Source organism: Anser anser (genome assembly GCF_964211835.1).
Source record: "Anser anser genome assembly, chromosome: 4".
Classification (NCBI taxonomy): Eukaryota; Metazoa; Chordata; class Aves; order Anseriformes; family Anatidae; genus Anser; species Anser anser.
The window spans coordinates 49015550-49037663 of NC_139724.1; the positions used below are offsets into that span (position 1 = coordinate 49015550).

At 41.0% G+C, this 22114-nt stretch overlaps 1 protein-coding gene across 4 annotated transcripts in view; it reads left to right on the forward strand.

Moving 5' to 3' along the window:
• The window catches only part of ADAMTS3 (ADAM metallopeptidase with thrombospondin type 1 motif 3), a 159128-nt gene that overhangs the window by 99433 nt on the left and 37581 nt on the right, over positions 1-22114 (forward strand). For 3 of the 4 annotated variants that reach the window (XM_083836119.1, XM_083836120.1, XM_083836118.1), the window contains one exon: positions 20947-21146. In XM_083836119.1, the coding sequence (XP_083692245.1) occupies positions 20947-21146 (200 nt within the window). Of the gene's footprint in view, positions 1-18131; positions 18840-20946; positions 21147-22114 lie in introns of those variants that run through there. The other variant, XM_083836121.1, reaches the window with a different exon arrangement.

Consider the following 22114-nt stretch of genomic DNA (forward strand, 5'->3'; position numbering starts at 1 on the left):
ACTGCTGGACAGTTGAAAAAGAATCATGCTCCTGTTGTTGGAAGTAACAGTGTAGATACTTGTTAGATGGGATACAGTGCAAGGTAAGACTCTTGCTTTTGCAGTGGTCTCTGCAAATGTAGTAGGGGACTATATCCGAGATGGCTCCGAGTCTGGAAAGGCAATGTGGCAGAGCCCGTGTCAGCACTTGGAAGGTGAGAGAAGGGGGGTTGAAATAGTCAGCTGTTGCATTTTGATAGATCAGGTCTCCAAGTTCCAGTATGAGTCGAGAGATGGAGTGCTCTTATAAGCAAGTAGTGCTGCTGAATGGGGGAAGAGCTGCCCAGTGAAGTGACTGGTAGTGAGAGTCCTACATCTGTACTCTGGGCAATTACATCCAACCAGCTGCAGTGTGGGTGTGTGGACCAAGTACCTGATGCTCAGGCTTCTTTTTGGCTACACACAGCTCACTCCTGTGCATATGTGTTCACTGTGTTCACTTTTCTCCTGTGAGCTACTTTGTAATTATCAGCAGTGAATGTCAGCTGCCAGTATCTGCTTAATCAATGTATGTTACTAGATTCCTCTACAAGTCTTCTATTACTTTTACATGTGACACATGGCTTTTTGTCACTTTACATGTGACACCGTGCTTTACTAACCACAAAATTTATCAGGACTTTCTGCTGTACTGTTAAACACATACAATGATGTAACTCAGTCGCACAGGCTATCAGGATATTTGGCTGTGCAAAAAGAAACTATCCTCTAAATAACCTTGTGTTCTCTTCCAACACCTGCTTCAGCTTTCCATAAACCATGCTGTTCATTTCTTTTGGTGCCTCGGATTGTCTTTGTAGCTCGTATTTGTGAAGTATTTCTGCAAGACAAATAATATTTGACTAAGCATTTTTTCTTTGTAATTTTGTTTAAAAAGCATGAAAAGTTACTGATTAACATTAGCTTAAGAGTTCCTTTTATGTGTCTAAAACTGGCAAAATGAAGACTAAAAACTCAGCACCAAATTTGACTGTAAAACGTGGTCAAATGTGGACCTCCTGTTCCTGCAAGTCAGAGATAATCCTCAGGAGTTTTCCCGTTGATATGGCTTGGGCATCTTAACCGGCCTCATTCAGTTTAGGACTGTTAACAGGCCATCTGATAAAGTGAAACTTATATACTCAAGACCAAGACATAATTTCTGTACACTTTGAAACAGCTCTTGTGATGTGCTAGCCATCTTTATTTCCCTTCTTCACCCCTGCCCACCCCAAGCAGTGTGCACACTGGGGCTTTTTTCTCTATAGCATTCAGTCATTTGTGGCGAGTTGTCCCTTTTTGTCATATGTCTAGTCAGACCCATTGTATATTCTGTGGAAAACTCTTCTAAATCTTCTCCCATCTCAGGTTATCCTTTATTATTATTATTATTATTATTATTTATTTATTATTATTATTTCACTGTCTTTGTTAGCTTTCCACCAGACTGCAGGGCTCATTAAAGCATACTGTACAGGAAATCGAGAGAGGCGCAAGAATGGGACCCTTCTCGCCAAATAGGGAAAGCTGGCAACTCTCCTTTAATAGGGAAATTCCTTGGCTTCAAAGAACAGCTTCACACAGAGGGAGTGCTATTTAAGAGGTATACAGGGCAAGAAATGCTTCTTGAATGCCATTCCACAAATAAATGGCACTGTGGATACTCACGCATTAGGGTGAGATTCCCTCAATATTAATTTGAATGTAACTGTTGGAAATGTATGGTGTTATCCGAGCAGTCTTAAAATCAAACTGCAAGTGTCAGGAGGCAGAAAATCAGTTCTGAGCATAAAAAGTTAACAATGTGTATAGTAATCTCATACAGAATGTGTTTTCAGCATACTTCCCCTCCATTGTTGGACAGCACACGCAGTGCAGAAATGAATTTATCTGAAAAACTCAGTTTAGCTATTGCTTTTTCAAGCAAACGTAGACGGCACTGTCTTTCAGGCCAGAAAGAGGTGGAGGTCAGAACGGGAGAATTTATGGCTCTGTGCTATTTTGGATGGGATTGGGATGGGGGGAAAGAGAGGGGAATGATCAAAATATCCTGTGTGGAAACACTGGGAGTTATATTCATAACACATCTGTGCGAGGTACAGTCAAGGTTGGCTCACTAATAGGAATTTGGTGAGATGGAAAGAAAAAAAAAGTGCCTCTTTGTGTAAGAATCTATATGAAAAAAGGAAAGTATTGAAGGGTAATGAATCCATGATGAAATAACTTCTGTTCCAGTTGCTGAGGCCATGGTGTTTTGGGCCTTGCAGATTTTTCCCTTCCCTGAAAGGAAACAGGAAGGCTAATGGGGGATTCTCTTCTGTTTGTAAACCAGTTTTGTAGTATTACAATCAAAATTAAAATTCATAAGTTGCCTATTTGCTCTTTCTTTACTGACCATACTGGGACATCAGTATGTATGTAATGTCAAGCTGTATGCTTTTTATAAGTATATCACTGTTGGGTTGCACTGTATAATTATAGCCATAGTCAGGCAGGAGAGGTTCTGCTTCATTAGGAATTGTGAGATTTGACAACTGGCTTCTAATTTAGGAGAGCTCCCTCCCCTTTTTAGCCCTTCCAGTTTTTAAGTTTTCTCTTACAGAAAATGAATCTCTTGGGTAGGCTTTCACTAATGTGCCATGGTTTCACAAAATCTGCATTAGTGTGTACGTGTGACATCGGATGTTAGTTTGCAATGAAGAATCAGAACTTTTCAAAAGCCAGAAAGGCTATCTGGAATATATTTATAATCCCCCACCTCATATATTTTTTTCCAAATCAAACCTTACAGTTGCTGTTGAAAAATGATTCAGTCTAAATCATTCCAGCCAGTTCTTGTGTACAAGTTACATTAAAAAAAAAGAAAAAAGTATTTCAGCTTGACATAGGGGTTGATGGGCAAATGAAACCATCCTCAGAATCTCCATTTTATACACCTTAATATCTAAACATTATAATCTAACGTATCTCTATGTATGTATTGTGTATATAGGTGTGTGTGTGTATTAGATGGTGCTGTTTAAGAAAGGTAACTTCCTTTATATAGTTTCTTTGTTACAATGTGGTAATGATGTGCAGCACTTACTAGAAGATAAGACGGTTCAGATGTTGAAATGCACCACTTTGTATCTTAGGTAGCCCCTGCATGTTTTGATCTGTCATCCAAACACATCAGGAGTCTTTGCATGGAAGTCACCAGGCTGTCAAGTAGATCCACAGCCTTTAATGTTTGCCAAAGTCAGGGTTTGCTGGGGACTTTCAAACAGAAATTGCCACACTCCAGCTGCTGCTGGGAAACCTTTGCCAAGATCATCCCCAGTTGCAATCTGTTGTAATCTTCTGGGGTACATGCTTGGAGCAAACAGTTTTGTGTCCCTTCAGCAGCCTGTCATGCATACAAACCTTTATCTAAATGCTGGCTTCTGATGCTGTCTGGCAGTTGGTTACTAGCAGTGAAGGAACCTTGCCTTGGACTTCAGTTGGTATCGCTGCAGGTGCATGGGCCCGTGGAAAGGCCAGTCTCCAGAAAACCGCTGTTGGGCTTTGTAATGTCAGAAGGCTGGAATCCACTTAGTGACAACTGAGCAATTCAGGACAATTATGCTTTCAGCTACATTAACAAGTAACTCAGTAGTAAGGCACTGGAAGGAAATGACCCATTGTTGAACACTGGAGTAATTTGTGACTCATGGTATCATTGGAAGGGTGTTTGAAGTTCTCTTTGTTTTGGTAATATGGGCCTGTAATATTTTCCCACATTCTTTTCCAGTCATACACACTCAGTTATTCCTTTTATCCGACTGAATACTGTGAATTCCTGTCTTCTGTCTCCTTTAAATGTTTATCTCTACATAAGCCATCTAACAGCTGAGTCTGCCCATTATGTTCACCTCCTTGGCTTTTGGCTGCACTGATGGCTATGTGAGGAAAGCATGCTTAGAGTCATGAAGCGAGTGCTGTTCCCTGAAATGTCCTCTGGAAAAATGCTCTCTGTCCTGGGGCTGTGATTGGTAAAGCAGTGGCACATCTAGCTTTGGGAGATGAAGTTCACTGCTGAGGCAGGAAGTGCCCATCTGTGACCTGGAGTTTCCCAGCAAAGCACACTAAATGGTGTCTCAACACTTTTTATAGAATTAATTGAAAAGCAATGAAGAAGGCACAAAGATTGGACAGGAGAGATTTTGAATAAAACCCTATAATGCACTTTCCATGCCATTGTTTTATAGTTTGTCAAATGGATGTTGCGGCTTTTTCTTGCCTTTCCTGTCTTTTTAATAAATTAGCGACTAAGTATCATTAGCAGTTTTTATCTTTAGCAGTAATGCTCTAGCATTTTAACTTTGTCTCTTCAGTTGTTATTGTATCTTGCCTTTAGAATGAATTTTTCATTCACCGTGACTTGAATGCAGCAGTTAAAAGCACTGTTTGCAGTATTTACCTGGGTGTAACTTAACTCCAAGCCGTGGTCACGTTGCATTTTAAAATATGAATTCAAGAAGGTGTTAAGCCAAGCCACGGTGCTTGCTTGTGCTCCTGTGGTCCATATTAGCATAAATTATGAGAACATCTTTTTCAGTATTTAGGTTCAATATTTTGTCCTTTCAGCTCCCGTGATTTAGCTGAATGTTTTTCCCGTTCTTATTTTTCTGAAGAGTAAACAGTTTCTCTTAGAAATGAAGCTGAATCCTTTTCATCGATTTCACTAGCACAAGAACTAAGTGTAAATCTGAAGTGTGATGAAAGTGGAAAGTTATTGGTCAAACATGGTATTTTTTCCTAATCTGTGGTATGATTACCTCCTACACTGCTGGATGGCCATGTAGGCTGTCTGCATGGATGTCATGTATTTGACCTCATTCTTAGTATGATATCACTTCTGCTAGTGCCGATTTGTTAAAAAGCCAACATTAAATATCTCTTCTGAAATAAAATATGAAGTATAATAATACACAACGACACTCATTTATTCTGACCAAGACCTTACATGTATGACCTAATCTACCAAAGCTACCCTTGCAGACAAATCAGCCATTCTGTAAGAAAGGAAGATGAGCGTCATGTCTGTGTGTCTGGGTCAGTATCAGCTGATGCCTGGATACGGTCTGAAGAAAAATTTGCAGCCCTGCATCTGTTGTAGCCACATCAGAAGAGAGACTGAGGATGTTGAAGAATAATTTTCCTTTTTATATCTGTAAAGAGGTTCCTTTAGTTCAGAAGGGAAACAGGCCTAGCTATTCCTTCTACAGCTGTTGTGTGGACACGTGAACATACAAGAGCTAAGAACTTATTTTGATCCCGGTAAGTTGAGAAATCTTTCATTTCGTTATTTGCAAAGCTTCCAGCTTTGGCATTTTGACAGAGCTTCATCTCTTCCCTCTTCCACTTCTCATTCTCATTCAGACTTCAGGTGTTTTATTGCATCAGACTGAAGGTCTGCTACAGCCAGTGTCCTCCAACTGCATTGGCCAGGCTTCATAGCTCTATCTGTACAGGTGGGTAGGCATCAGGGAAGGGTTGTTATGGCAGCAGAGAGTAGAGAATGCTCAGCACTCACAGGTCCTTTCTTAAAAACTTGTGGTGTTAGTGGTTTGTTTGGACTCGGAGGTTCAAGAGAACTTAGAGCAGTGCAAGTCACTGAGAAATGTGTTTATGTTTCTTTCCTTCTACAAAAAAAAAAAAAGTATATTTTGGGTTTTCCAGTGTGTTGCTGTGTGAAATGTTCTTGTACTTCAGCATTTTTGAAGTAGCAGGTTACCATGCCCCACCTTTTCACAACTGACATTTTTTCCTTGGATTTTTATGATGTGTTTTCACTGTTGGTAATTACATTAATGGAAAAGCTTAGCTGCATCATCTTCAGCTTTTCACAGCTCTCCTCTCCAGCTGGATAGAAATTTTGGCTCAGTCTGTGTTAGTAAGGCATAGCCATGGAGCTCTCCTATTGAAGCATTTTAGTGAGGGAATCATTCCTTCTGCTTCTCTGTGGGCAAGAGAATACAAAAGCTGTCCTGGAAAATGACATAGACTTTTTCCTGAGCTGATGAGAGAGCTTTCCCCTTGCAAGGGGCAAACTGACAGGCTCCCATTACAATGACTTTATGTAATTTGGGAAGCTGGTCACGGCACAGATTCTGAGCTATTTACTTTCAGGTAGACCATTCAATTGCATGTTGGTGGCATATACAAGGCCCTCTAGTTAGTTACCAAGCTCGGCACCTTCCATGAGAGTAATTTGTCTATTTACTACTTCCCTGCTTTTGGCAAGGCGCTCCTCCCCGTTCCAAAGAAGGCCCTATCAAATGGAGCTGATGTCTTGCTGTTCTGTCTGGCCACTGTAGTAGGCTTTGCAGACTTTCAGAGGCTTAAGGCAGATAAAGAGATGATTAGAATGTAATTGTTGTTGACAGTAGACAGTGAGCTTCTCAGTACAGATAATAACTGTGGTTGGGAGTACAGATGAGCACAGGCCACGCCAGGCTCCTGTTACACATTTACTGTTGCAATAACAGGTTCCACATGTTTAGAAACAAATTCCTTTCAAAGCATTTCAAACTAAGCAACTGTATATAAACACATCACCCGCTTCATCGAAGCGAAATGAACAACCAAAGCAGTTAGACGTCCAACAAAAGGGAAGATGTAAGAGCCCCCTTAATGAGGGAAAATGATACATAAGCAAAAATCACAAAGAAAGTCTATTCCAAGAAGAATTGTTAGGCTTTTATGATTAAGGAATTGGTTGGCTTGTTTTTCTGATTTTTGCTTTTCCCCTTTTCATGCCACCTGCAGCTATCTATTTATAAATGGGGTTTACTGCTTTTTTGATTTGTTTTGTTTTAACCTCATGGCACATTTTTCCTATTATTGCTGCCTTCTGTCACATCAGAGGGTTAGAACTGCCACTGCCTGTAGTGACCTTGGGAGTGATCAGTGGAAGGTCTAAAGCAGCAGTGGTGAGCAGTCCTGATAGGGCTACCTCGTGTCCTTTCATCGATGTGTCAGGTTAGCTTCGATAGTGAGTTAAGTTTACAAGAAAATTGAACATTCCATGGTTGAAATAAAAGAGAATAAATGCCGTTTTGACTTAAGCAGCGTCGAATAATAAATAGGCAGTTCTTACTTCTTCAAAGAGGTTACAGTTCATCCAGAAAGTACTCTCATGTCCCCTGATCTGTCCTGATTCAAGTCTCCAGTTTCAACTCTTGCGCTGGGGTCATTTGTGCAAGTTAAATATCTTAGCTGCCAGCTCTGCTAGGCAATGCCAACAGCCTGCCTGCCATAGTCCAGTGTGCACTGAATGCCTACTAGAAACCATACTCTGACACCAAAGTTTGACTAGCAAAACTACATACATATATTCCTTATCTCATTCTCTGATGAAGGAAACTAAAATGAACTACTGTTTCCTCTCCTAGGGATAATTGCTGTGGGATTTGTCAGTAGATAAATCTCTTCTTTAGTCAGAGCTTCTTTTTTGGAGAGCAGGAGTTTGTTGCTAAGCTTTTAAATGGGGAAGCTACTTTTCTGGAAGGTGACTGGAAGGATCCTGCTGTCGCTTCAGGAAGATGGGAGAACCTTTCTCCATTAGCAGTTTGTTCTGTAGGTGTTGACTCTGTGCCCAGGCACCATAGCTCTACTTCTCTTTCAGGTTATCATGATGGGCAGGCAGAATACGCTTTGCGTGGATACAAAACAACTAAAAATTATTGTTAGTCTAATTAATGTTTTAACAACCTGATCAAAATACAGCTGTTACTTCAAATACAGTAACAATCCTACTACCATGTGCAATTCAAATTATCCAATTATTTTAAAAATGCAACTAAAACTGATACATGGAAGCCTGCAAACATCTGCCCCATTTTTTTTTTTTTCCCTCCCCCTTGCTGTGTTTTGCTGCTCTGAGTTGCAGTGGTGTGAGCTCCTCACTTGGAGGCCTCTGCTCCTGATGGTGGATTTTTTTTCCTTGTTGGTTATGGGCCCGCTTGGTGTCACTGATATAGGTTGTCAAGCAGTCTGCTTCTAACTCTTTGGTACAGGTCTGCAGATAGCGTTATCCCATGATCACTTTGATTTGTTAGCTTTTTTCTATATATAGAATAAGTCTTTATAGTAACAATGAAAGGGGGAAGCTGAAGCTAAAACAATTTATCCATTAATCATCAGACTATTGGATAACTTTACTGTTGCTGTTAGACAAAACAGACAGCAGTCATCTCTTGATGGGCAGTGCGATGTTACAGCTAAAACCAAGCTAAAAATAAGGTCAAGAGCAGATGAGCCAGGGCAAGGCCATACAAGTCCTGAGGTCCATGTTAAGCTAATGCAGAGCTGTGATCTTGTGTTCGTGCTGGCAAGGCAAGGTGCTAATATATTCCCTAGGCCACAGGGCTATACAGAAAGTAGGCTGTGGATTTTTAGCATTACTTCTCCTCTTTGCTGCAGTAGTGGATATGGAGAGTGTCCTTACTGTGCTCTTAAGCTTCTGATTGCCAAAGTAGAAGCCAGCAGTCCTTGAGCAAAGACTGGCAGCATGTTCAAATTGAGCTCAGTTTGATTCTGAGACTTACGCGGCATCTTTTTGACAGCATTTTGCTAAACCCTGAGGTATCTGAGTAGACTTGTATTTCACATCCCAGTGCACCTGTGGCACTTTATTTTTTATTTTTTGCAAGTCTGAGAGCCTGCATAGTGCCGTGTGTGTGTGTCTTTGTGGTATTTCTAACAGCAGATTCGGAGTGGTGACAGCTGTTTTTACTTAAAGCTGTAAAATGTATTGAAGGAGTTTCCAGCATGCGTAAATACCAAACCAGTTTATATCATGTCAGGACTATGGAAGGAAGGCCTTTTGAGAAATGATCTCATAGGCATTCTTTGGTGCAGATCTGGCACATGCCATGGACTTCATTCTTTTCTAAAAACAACTCCTGTCTTTCAAGTTGGCATGCCTCAGATGTATGCCTCCTGCTTGCTTTACATGAACCAGACTCACTCTGGCTCTGCAAGCTAAAGGCTACAGGTTTATTCCATAACTTTTACATCCAATTATTTACGATAGCACTGTGCCTGCCAGCACCCCTCACCCACGAATGTTTTCTAGCTGCTTCTTATCTTAGTATGATTGTAAGTGTTACAACCTCACAGTGATATTTGCATTTCTAGCAACACTTCTTTTATGCTTTCTAAGTCCTAGGGCATGGCAAGTTCACAGATGAATCTAAAATTGCTTTCACCAGGAATCATCTGAACACAGAACTGTTGCAATGTTAGCATATCAAGTGTAAGCTTGCTCTAGCAAACTCACGCTCTCCAGTAGTGAGAACTCTAGAACCAGATGAAGTTCTTCTTTTGGTTTTGGTATTACCAATTTCTGGTCATAGGATGGAAAACAAACAGTTAAAAATTGACTCAAACTGAGACATACTTAATTATAGCTTCCGTAATCCCATTTAATTTCTGGCTTTGTTTTGTGTATGTTTGCTGTCAGGTAAGGATAACCTACATTTCTAGCAAAACCTCGTGCCAAGTAGGGAGTTGATGACAAGAAAATTAGGGGGTAAAATTCTAGCAGATTGCATTGGAAAATTTATCCCAAGCTGGCTCTAAACATAGTCAAATATATACAGAATTTGGTGGTTCTGCATGGCCTCCTGAGTGTGCTGCTGGCATCAATCTGTCACATAAACAAGTGCTAAGAAACATTTTCACTGATGATATGATTCCTGTTGTGTCAGGGCAATGCTGACTCTGCAGAGCTAACAAGGAATATAGTGCAGGAAATCTTCCATCCTTCCTGGAGTTCTGCAACTAGATTTACTAAGGTACCAAAGAAGCAAGTATTTTATGGAGTCAGTCAGCACTTTCATTTTCATTTCTCTTCAAAGTCTAACAATAAAGTAAGATAATAATTTATGTTTGTGGCCCATTGAGCTCATGCAGTTAATGAATAATCCTGCAACCCAGAGATTCAGACCTGCCTTTAATTCCCATTTGTTTGCAATTCTCTGAGCCATTGTCACTCTAAGGATCCCACTGAAGAGGGTATAAACAGAGTTGACGCTCCAAGGGGCAGCTCACTTAGTCATCAGAGGAAGTTGGAAGATAACCAGAATGAATATGAATTTACAGGATTTTTTTCTTGCTTTTTTCCTTGGTTCCTCACTGTGGTTAATGTACTGTGAAAGTGGAGTTGTGTATGAACCTATTAGCTGCTATTTTTATTTCAGAGGATAGTTCATCAGACTAGGTTCACCATTAGCTTGGAAGTGTAAGCAGTCATCCTGTAGGCTGGGAGGTCTCTCTTCCATTTTGTTGGCGTGTCTTTCTCCGAGACTTCCCCTAGGCTCTCCTCACTCCTAAGAGCTCTAAATTACCTATCACTCCATTTTCGTCAAGAAATGCCATAGCATCTTTCTCCTCTGCTAATGGTCCACAAATGCCAGTTCCATTTCCTGTCATGTGATCTGAAGATCTGAGTATTATCAAACTCAGAACAATTGTTTCCAGCATGTACTCTTGAATGATTATTGCTTCTGTTTCAAAAAGCTTGTGTGCTTGCAACGCTGTCAGGATTTTTCAGTTCTGCTAGCTTGCTTTACAAGATGTGACGTTTACCAACAAACCTTGCTTGTCACGTTATTAGATGCTCACTTCAATACATACGTGGTGTATAACATACAGCAGAAAGAACAGCTGATGCGTGGTCATTTCTTTAATTTTGCTTTCCTGTGCCTTCATTTTCTTGGCATCTTCTGGGCAATGTTACTGAGTTTTTCTTCTTAATTCTTTAACTCCTACATATCTTCAGTTAATATTTAAACACTGTATTATTTAATCTGTAAAGTGATACCTATATTTTTGTAGGTTTTCGGTATTTTCAGGCGACTTCTGTGTCTGTGCTGTGTGACCAGCTTTTTATTTTCACCATCCCTTTGGATACCCTCATGTGAAGATTACTTTATGTAAATATATTTCCAGTACCCATTGGCTCTGTTAGGCTTTGGGATGCAAATAAATTCCCTTTCTTTTTAAGAGATAAGTATTTTGTAATTTGTATTTTTTGTATTTGCCTTTCCCAGGATTTTTACTTCACTTTTGAATTTAATATAATTTCAGTCAAAAAGTAGCCAAAAAGCCTGGAGGAATTATGTATTTAAAGATTCTGGGCTATATTTACCGTAGGGTTGCAGCTCTCACATGATGGGCATGGCTTTTCAGCTGTTTTTCTCTGCCTGGCTCTGCCATTGAAAGAAATAGGGCACTTTGAACTTAGTGCTGTGTGGTTTTTGTACAAAACCTGCTGATTTTTGTGCACAGATCTTTAGGCTTATCACAGTGCAAACAATAAGACTGTGACCGCTACATGTTGAGATTTCAAGCCATTTTTTTTAATAGAAAAGGTTCTCACCTTGGTGGTCCCACAGGAGCTCTGTTTTCTTCACTATCCTCTAGTGTACGTCTTGGTGCCTCTGAGACTCGGTCTGCCATTCATGCACAAATCGACCTCCGATGAAGAAAAAGCCTATTGCTCTTCTAAGACTTTTCAGCAGTCTTCCCTCCCATGTCTGACTCTTCCCAGTCCCTCTTCCCACCCATGTCTGACATGGTGCTGACAGCAGCTCTGAAAAGTAGGAAACAACTGAAATCTCACCCATGTACCTTCTTAGCCTGATGATCTGAGGGTGCCTAGCAATTATGACCATTTCATGTTTATTTGGGTAGGACTTAAAAAAGCAAGGTTAATACCTAGCTCCCACTGCAACTTGTTTTAGATGCCTTTGAACACCTGCCTGAACAGTACTATTCAGAATTGACTGAACATGATACCAGCTTCCCATTGGTTTTGTTGGGTGGTTGACAGAGCAGCACAACTGGGAGTCACATCCAGGTAATTTTCTGACAGCTTGCTTTTCTACTATGCCCATCAGTCTTTTTCCAACAAATTTACAGAAGTCTTCAGAGAAGAGGAGGAATGACTTGCAATGGTTATGTCTCCCTTAAGGAAAAGGTTAAATCTGGTTCTCTCCTCTCTGTATCTCCACACTATGTTTCTGCAGTAATAGAACTGCTTTTGTTTAAGTGTTATCAAAATTTAATCGACAATATTTATTGTGACATAACACAGAGGGACACCCTGCAGGGTGTCCTTTGGCTTCTAGAAGCACATACACTACCATGTAATTCTTTTGTCTGACTTGCTTGGTAATACTTGTTGCAGATACGAACTCTTCCTTTTAGCTGAGTCCCCCAAAAACAAACAAGCAGAAGTTTTGGCAACAATTAAGCAGTGAAGAGTAGCAACAAACTTGCACACACATTCCAAAAAGACAATAACAATATTAAGGAACTGGCTCTCGGTGAAGTTTGCAAGTCCCAGTGTATGTGTTTTGTGTGGGAAGGGGGGTTCAGGGCAGTGATGCTTAAGGATGGGCTCTTTGCATGTGAAAAAAACAGTTGTGATATTGTTAGAAAGTCATTCTAACTCTTCTAGAGTTAATAGGTGATTTCATGCAACTCTTCAAGAAAAGGTAAGGGAGCATGGTTAACGATAGAATTTTTTTTGAAGGACCTAATAAATCAAAGCACACAACTTTCAGCGCATCCCAGAATCTAATGAGAACATCCTGACATAATATTTTCCACATGACAATCTGGGTGGTTTCTTTTGCAAGCACTGATCCCTATTAAATGGACTGTGCCAGCAGTGCCACAAAAAATAAAATAAAATAAAATAAATTGTACATAGTTCCTGGGGAAAATAAGTTAGAAATCATAATTATTTTGGCATCAGCGTTTGACCCAAGTGACAATTCTTTTGTTCCTTGGCTTTTCAAAAGGCAAACTTCAAGATAAGCCTTAACAGACAGAGAAATCACGGGCTTCACAGATTTATTGAAGTGCATATATTGACCTTTGTTATAAATAAGCAGCCTGCTGTTTCTCATGGTAATTATTTGGTAAACTTTCTGCAGAAGCCAACTGGTATTCTTGTATTCCCAGATGAGTCATCACCTCCTGGTATCTCTTGTTTCCTATCTAAAGCATCAGGTCTTTAGAAGGTGCCAACATCTTAGGTTTTTCTGTAGAGGTAGTTGGTAGGGAACAAACCACGTAGTCAGCAAAGTGTGTTGTGCAACTGTTAAAAATCCACTGTAATACTTGAAATTCTTCTAAATCAGGCTGAGTTTCATGTGTGCATTTAAATGGGAGCTGAGCTTTTGTATAAACCAAGTTGCTGAAGACAATCTGTTGTACATGCTGCATAGCTAAAATCTAGATAAAATCTCAGTCTTTAATAGGTTTGAAGCTACTGAATAACTTTTTTATGACAACTTTTTTATGTCTTGAAGGCACTCATGTCTGAGTGCTGTATAGACCCCTGGAAAAAGACAACTAATGTGTAAATATTTGGAAATAACATTAGGTACAGGGGTTATATATATATGGAAGACATCTCAGAAATGGGTAACAAAAGAACAAGAGGCAACAACCACAAGCTGGAACACAGGGAATCAGAGTAAATATTAGGAAAAAATTGTTCCCTGGGAGGGTGGTTCCCTGGATCAGGGCCCAGAGAGGTGCTGGAACCTCCATCCACCAAGAGCTTCAAAATTGCCTGGATGAGTCTCTGGGCAGCCTGCTGGAACTGTGAATTTGGCCCTGCTTCGAGCAGCAGGCTGGACGGAGCAGCCTCCAGAGGGCCTTTCCAACCTGAGCTTTTCAATCATCAGATCTCCCTCTTACTGACCTCGCTCTAAGATCAAAACGGTGAAAGGTTATCTTCAGCTTGTTTCTTCAGTGATCAAGCCCTGGTTTTACCTTTATTTGTTTGGTTTTTTTTTGACATGTTGGTCAAAGATACTGAAGGCCTTCCCTCAAAGTCAGCCAGAAGCTGTAGGTGTTGTTGTCCTGCCTGCAGATGCACCAAGTTCAACAGAGAAAAATAATGCAATTGACTAAGCTCTGTAGCAGCCTGAAAGATTCGAGCATTGAGACAGGGAAAAGGGGTCAGAGAAAAATTTAACTGTGAATGCCTGTCTCCACCCTGCTAGCAAAGGTTTTGAGAGCTGAAGAAAATACAGAGTTTCAAGAAACTCTAACTAGGGGAGAAAGCAATCATGCAAACACATTTGTCCAGCCCTTAACAAGTAGAAAAATGTGCAACGGCTACTTAATGCAACTTTAGAAATGACATTATGAGTTGGCCTGGTTTCCTTTCTTTGAAAATAGCATAATGGATGGATGTTTTTTTGTTGTTGCTGTTGCTACAGAATACAGCTGTCTTGGGGGACATTTTGTGTGTTAACACACCTGTTAAGAAGGGATATACATTGATCCCAATTTGTTCCAAACTGATTTCTCATTTATTTTCATTATGAATTTGTGGAGCCTCCTACACTCCGCTGCCAAGTGTATTTTCAGGAAAAGGTTAAATTAGACAAGAGAGTTCTTGCTTCTCCTAAATTTGTCAGTAGGTCCTAATATTTTGGCAAAAAGAAATTCAAACTTATGGGTGACTCTGTGACATCATCCTGCTCCTAGAGTCTAAATGTGTGGCCCATATACCTGCTGTGCAGCAGTGGGTGCGGGGACACAACTGGAGCTCACACACTGGCCTCACACACAGTTTTACCAGTGTGCCCTGACGTACAGCTGTCCTCCTCTGGCACCACTGCTGGGCCTTCACCAAGCTCAGAAGAACCTCACTGAGATGTTTGCAGGCCTCCGATCTCTCCATTCCATCTTCACTCATACTTCCTTTCTCTCCTTAGATCTCATCTCTGTTGACCACTGTTTTCATGCTTAGGATCCTCACTGAAATGCAATTCTTCCTTCTCTGCTCATTTCTCTTTTCCTTTTAAAAGCATTGCTATTAATACTAAACATTAAACCTATGCCTAAATGGCGTAGGTCACCGTTAAGTTATGACAGTCTTGCCCACTCCATCTGACCATGTCCAGCTCAAGATGCAAGAGTGTCCATATGGGTGGAAGGTGAGCCAGGCTCCTCTCCAGATAGCAGTTAGTGTTTAGGAGTGGAGCACGAGTCCTGTCTTGCTTTGCCACTGTTTCGGGACATTCTCCTTTTTGTGCATGATTGAATTTGATCCACTTGTCTGCTAGCTCAGACACGTTGAGATGAGAGAAGCACCTCCAAAAGAGACAGATTTAGAAGATCATAGAGATCCTCTGTGAGTCTGATGTCCAGGAGAGGTATCACCTCGCTCTTCAGAGCCACATGTGAGTTGAAGTAAATAAGTGCTGTTACCGTGGAGAGGTACGTAGTTATACTGCATTAACCTCTGCCTTCTGCTTATAGAGGTATTTCTTAGAGCCTGCATGTTTCCTTGTTTTTTGAGATGCCTTTGACACAGGGGAAAGTCAGGGATCAAGCAAGGCACATCTAATTCTGAAGATAACTCTTCCTGCTGCTGAAGAGCATCTTCCTGCCTTCTTTCTCTTGCCTCAGCTAGCTGAGGTCTCTAGTACTGGTTCAAAATGAGTGAAGTGTTGATATGTCACACTCAGCTCAACTTCACCAAGCGAAATGTGTGTGAATGCAGCATCCAGCTGTGTCTTGTTATTCCTTAGACAAGTATATATAAGGAACATATGTACATGGATACATAAAAGGAATGCTGCTGATTTCAGTGGCATTGCCAGGCAGTGCAAGTATCATACAATTCAGCCCACATATTTTAAAGTATAAAATAATATTGTAAGAGTCTTCCATTTGAAAAACTCTTAGGGTTCTCTCTTGAGGTATAGAGAGGTTTGACTGATAACAGCATTCATTAAATTGGACTTGGGCAGATCACAGCTTTAATTAATATAGTAGGGACACAGCTATAGTTTCACTCTTCTAAGTTATGCTCAAGGAAAAAGTGAACAGATTCCTTCTGTGACCCAGAATATATGTTATTTTTAATATGGGAGAGCATTCAGGAGGGGTACAGTTGTGCCTGACTTTTGACGTAGGTGTTTATGTGAAGTGTCCGGTGTTTCTGAAAGAGGATCTGAAAGGGAGGCAGACTTTATTGGTCTGCAAAGGAGTTGTCTTTTTGAATACACCCCTCTGGGTTCACAGAGAGGCTCTGCAGATATATGCATGCTTGACAGAAACTTACCTTCTGATTCCAGCAGCATGGTTCCAAGTCTCTAGAGGTGGCACAAGGCGAGGCTAGCAGCTGTGGTTTTCAACAAAATACGATGACAAAGCATGTGGGGGTGATTCCCTTTTGGTGTGTTCCTGTTCCATTTCCACTACTTCATTCGCTACATTCACAGAACTCCTCCTGCCTTTTCTTGGCAGAGAAACCCCAGCTGGACTGGAGGAAGATGTCATTCTTTGCTCTCCTCATTTTTGCTGCATGATGCATGGTAGACAGGCTCTGATGTGTCCTGTGGAAAAAACAAAATAAAAATACACACCTGCATATGTGCATGCAATCTTGTATGTTTTGTCTTGCTACCCAAACGTTTACATAACCATTTCACTTGGTGAAAGAGCATGGACTAATCTTTTCCTGACAGGTAAAGTCATGAAGTAAAAGATGCAGGTGACTAGCAGAATAAAAAAGGAAGAGATAATGAACCAGCTAATTCCAGAATGAGATTAGGAAGGATTAGTCTGTCTAGCACAAATCTGCAAACAAACAGACTAGTTTCCTCTGTGCATAACAAAGAATTGCCATCCAACAACAGCCCTGCCTCCTCAGTGTGCTAGACAGTGCATTCAAAGCTGCCCGGTAGGCTTTGTAGATTAACCTGCAGAGGACCTTTGTCTTCAAATGATTAATCTAAATAACTCATTTCAGTAAGAATTGCTGTGATCTCTTCCCACTTGTCATAATAAGGGGGGTTCTTTCTCCCACTTCACTCTGTGTCTGAATTACCTGCTCTGTGCTCTGGAAGAGTTTTGTTAGGAAAGATTTATTTCTGCATTACCTGTTGACAGCAGCTCCAAAGTGCAGATAAGGGGGTGTCCAAAGGCACTCCCCTAGCACTTGGCTAGCAAATCTATAGGGCTACCCTACGTGTTAACTGTTTTATCTCAATGCCAAAACCACCTCTGGTTAGATATATGCAGATGATGTGCTCCCTGCAGTGTAGATATCTTTTGTGTTTGGGGAGAAGGGGTTAGAAAGGAAAAAGGTGGTTGTATTTGTTATTTATTGCAGTATTGATGGGGGCTCTGTGAAAGCTTTGCCAAGCCACAGACAACAATCTTATTTCTGCATTAACCAAGATTTGTGCAAGAAGCCTTCAGGCTGAACTCTGCCCTTGGATTGCCAGTGCGTGTTAGTACCTACAGAAAGAACTGAACGGAGAATGCCGAGGTCTTCCCTGGTTGTAGCAATCATACTGCAGAGTACACAGCTCTATTAACATTTTTCCATAAGGTTTCCTCCTCCTGCAGCTTCCACAATGACATTTACATCAAAAATTTTCAAAGAACTGTGAATCAGAGGGGCTGTGGCCTTCTAAAAAATCACCTTTCCAACGTAGGGAAGCTCTCAGTAATACTGAGAGGAGATAAAAGATGGTTTTCACTAAAACTTTACTGCAAACATAGGTATTGGCTTTGTCACAGGTCTCATTTGGCACAATGCAATGCATAGACCAAATGTAAACAACTTGGACAACTGTTCTGTTTTCTGTAGAGCAGATCAGATACAAAAATGTAATGTGTTTGTCTCTGCGTCCACCTGCCTGGGAGGTTCCAAATTACATGTGTGTATTTTGTATTTCTAAGAATAACAGTGCTGTCTCCTGAACAGGACATATCTGAGGACACTTTCTGTGCTGCTCAGAAAGGATGTCTACTGACCCTCCTCCCCTTTGTGTCTGCTATAGCTTTTTAGAATTACCCAGAATGAATGATCCAATTATGGTAAAACCCTTCCTGTTGATTGAGGTATTTCAAACAGTCTTCAGTCCCATGCAAAGCTTCACCAAGTCTGAGAGCTCTTCTAAAATTTCCACAAGTGCACTAGTACTCAGCTGAATCATGAATAACAGAGTAGTTTTAATGAGTGGGTTATGGGAACACAGGCATCTTCTCACTTTGTGCTGCCGCTCTCGTGTCATGCCATCATCCTATTTGCCTTTGCAGTCTATACAGTGTTTGGCAACAGATGCAGGTTGCAGCATTTGTAAACAGAGCTATCCTTAGTATGTATAAACCAGGCTTTTATCTGGTTGTTTAACTCTTAAGTCACTGGAGTGCTAGACTATGGAAACTAGGCAAACAAGAGAACAGATAAATCATTTGTACTACCCTGGGTTTTTCAGAGAGGGTACAGCACTTCAAAGTGAGCATGTTTAGGGAGATGACTTATGAAATCAGAGAACCATAGAATATCCCAAGCTGCAAGGATCATTGATTCCAGCTCCTGGCTCCATGCAGGACCACCCAAAAATCAGACCATGTGTCTGAGAGTGTTGTCAAAATGCATTTTGAACTCCAGCAGGCTCGGTGCTGTGACCAATTCCCCGGGGAGCCTGTTCCAACGCCCGACCACCCTCTCAGTAAAGAATCTTTTCCAGCTTTGCTTCCCAGCGCAGATGTGAGGAATGGCAACTCAGAGGATGAGGCTAATTAATTATTGGCTGATAAGTAGCTCAGATCAGCTTTAAAGCTGACAGTTGTTGTGCTGCGTTAGCAGTTCTCTGTTAAGGAGTCCTGTACTTAACGGAGAGTCAGGAGCAACAGACAAGAAGTTAAAAACCAGTTAGCACCAGAAAAAAATGTAGAGTGTGGGTACTGCTTGATATCCAGAAAAGTCCTGGTGCATTTCATGGAAAGTGCTGCATGCCAGGGTGAGTGAAATGGTGTTGGTTGGTTGGTTGTTTTTATCACTGAGCCCAGTTCGAGGGAGACTGGGGTCTTCTATACAAAGAAGTATGCAAGTTGCATTTTAGGGGGCAGGAGGCTCAATGCTTGAAAATGTTTCTGGTACTTTTTTTTCCCCCCAAATCTAGGCCAAAAATAGTCAATACATTTCTTCCTAGAGCGAGTTTATTTTTTCTTGCTTTGTTGGGATTGCACATGAAAAAATTATCTGGATATGTGTATGGAAAATGTTGGCATATTAAGTGTACCTTTACCTTCTGTGTGCATAAAGTAGCTCCATATTAGAGCGGGGTGGGGGGGGTGGGGGGGAGAGAAATCCTTTCTGACTCCTCCTGCCCACTCACACGTACACAAAAAAGAGATTCTCCTCTTCCTTTGAACCACAAAACCACCTATTTAGTAAGGGAAGTGACAGCCAAACCAAAGGTGCTGCACAGTGCAGATAGCTGGTTCTTTCTGAAGTGATCTCAAGCTATTCCATTCATGCTGCGGGTGTAGTGATATGATGACATTGCTCGTATATTTCCGTTGGACACTGCGCTCCACAGCTTTGCCAGCTGCAGCAATTTTTAGAATTGGAGCTTGTCTATGAATTTCCCACTTGTGTGCTATCACAGGGTTTGCATTCTTGAGTGTGTGAGGACTTGTGGTTGAATTGTAAAGCTGTTTGCAGACCTGGTCTCTCACCCACAGTGACGGGCTAAGCTTCTGAAAACAACTGGGGACAACCTTGCCATTTGATATGGGGTTTGGGGAGAGTTATTTATGTGTTGCTGTGAACCACTGTGGTACCTGGGAGGGAGAGGCTGCCCAGCTAATTGAGCTGGGTGTTGAATCTGCTCAGGATGAATTACAAATTTCATCGTGGCCACCCAGCACATTTCGCAACATTGGCCCTGGTCCTGCTGTCCTTCCATGAGCAAAACTTGCATGCAGTTTACTGGGAGTCTTGCCTGAAAGTGTGTGAAGGTCTACTTCATGTACTTGCAACTTGGCCTTTCATCAGCTCCAGTGTAGAGAAATAGGGCTTGAAAGCTGTGCCATCATTTGGGGAAATGCCCCCTTCTGATACAAGTCAGTGTTAGTGGACAGCAAAACCTTCCTCTCCTTTCTGTCCTTTTGAAGCTGGTTGCTTTTGCAGGGTTCGTAAAGCAGGAATATCTCTGTGTGTTTAAGGGCTGGATTGTCTGTTTCTCCTGAATGGAAGACCTGGGGGAACGGTGATGCTCCCTGACTTTGTCGCAGAGCCAGAGACTCAAGAATAGTCCAATTCCTAGTGAGGACTGCAGTATTTAGCTAAAGATTTGCAATGTAAGATGTTCCAAACAGACATCTTTATTGTTGTTTATTGCCTAGAGCCTGTTGATGTGTTGGCTTGATTTTTGGAAGAATTAAGCAGCCTACAGCTGTGACTTTTTCCTGACAAAAATCCATGATAACATTTTGCTTTACTGTGCTAAGGGGAAGAAATAGCTTTTGAGTCTTCAGATACAAGCTACTAAACATATACCCTTAAAAGCCAATTCAAAGTGATTCATCTTAACTCTGCCCATTGATCCATGTCTTCAAGGGATTCTTCTAATAATCTATGATATTCATGGGATAGGGTTTTCAAACATCTGTTTTTTTAAACAATATTAGAAAGAAAAGAAAAAAAAAGAAAAAAAAAAAAGAGAAATTCTTGCCTAGATGTTCCACGGATTGGGTATGAGGACGCTGAGGCCACAAGTTAATTATTGCACAGGCACTCTGTAACACATGCCTGATGTGTTGCAGAAAAGGAAGGGGGAAATTCTGGGTTAGGAAGTAAAGCATGTGGTCTAACTTGTCCTTAAGGATGTTTTTTATGTTGGAAATGAACTGTGTAGTAAATTATAGAACCATATGGTGATTGATATTTTTCATTGTGTCTCTGATTTCCCCTACCTGTAAGTACATAGAATAATCTCTCCTCTTCCAAGTTCCCGATTTATTTTTTCCAAAGTGGTGACTATATAGGCGAGGATGTTGTACGGGGGGATGTTTCTGAAGTGGAATTGGAGTAGATGTTTATATCTTGCTATTTCATTGTAGAGTCTCTTACTGGGGGCCTTGGAGACCTGAGTTCCCTGTACAGCAGTGTAGAGCAGCAAGTGAATGAAACCCTGAGACGACGCAGGCACGCGGGAGATGATGACTACAACATTGAGGTGCTGCTAGGTGTGGATGACTCTGTCGTCCGGTTCCATGGCAAAGAACATGTTCAAAACTACCTCCTCACCCTCATGAACATAGTGAGTATCTTCCACAGTGCTGCGCTGTTTGTTTTGAAATGTTAAAGGCTTTTTTAAATTCTTGCAGGAATATCTAGGAGACCATGCTTGATACCTATATAAAGATGATAAATTTGTCTGCTCTTGGATTTGCTTTTTTCTTCTCAAGATGCTCAACAGTTTTCTAGGGCACATTCTAGGATAATTCCAAGAATTTGTCATCTTTGACCCTCAGTGAAAGCACAGTCCTTTGTACACCTTACAGAGTCACACAGAATAATTCCACTAACCCATACACTCAAGGTGTGCAAACAGACTCTCTTTAAACTAAAGCTTGATGAATTCTGTGAGACTGTATTAGTATGCATCCTTTTAACATGTAATGTGCTGTGTCACATTCTCCTTCCTTCATAAAATTTGGTTATACAGAACTAAAGAAAGAGGGCAGGTACTAACAGTTTTGTTGATGCTTTGGGCAGAAGAGGTTTGGTTAAAAAAAAAAGAGGGTCATTTAAGAACAGAAACATGCCCATATCCTCTTCCCAAACCTCAAATCAAAAAACAAAACAAAACAAAACAAAAACAAAACAAAACAAAAAAACAGAAAAATGTCTGAATCGTTGGATGATGGCAGATACTGTCCCATACATGAGGCATAGAATTGCCACTCCCAATAAATGGTTTTGGTTGATAGATGCCCTCTGGGTGATGTGAGCTCATACTGGCCAAAATTCCCCGTGTTTTTGAGTGCGTTTGGAAGGAGTTCATGATAGTGATTAAACTGGTAGGCTCTTGGCTTCTACAAGCTTAATTAACTCCTGTGTTAGTTGTGTTATAAACACAGCAATGATATCTAGCAGGCAGTGCTAATCACGCTCATCATCACAAGATAGCTTCTATTCTCACACTCTTTCTCTGCTGCTTGGCTAAACAAGAGGGTGTGAATATTCCCTAGCACAACATGAGCCACGTCTGCTGCCATTTAGGAA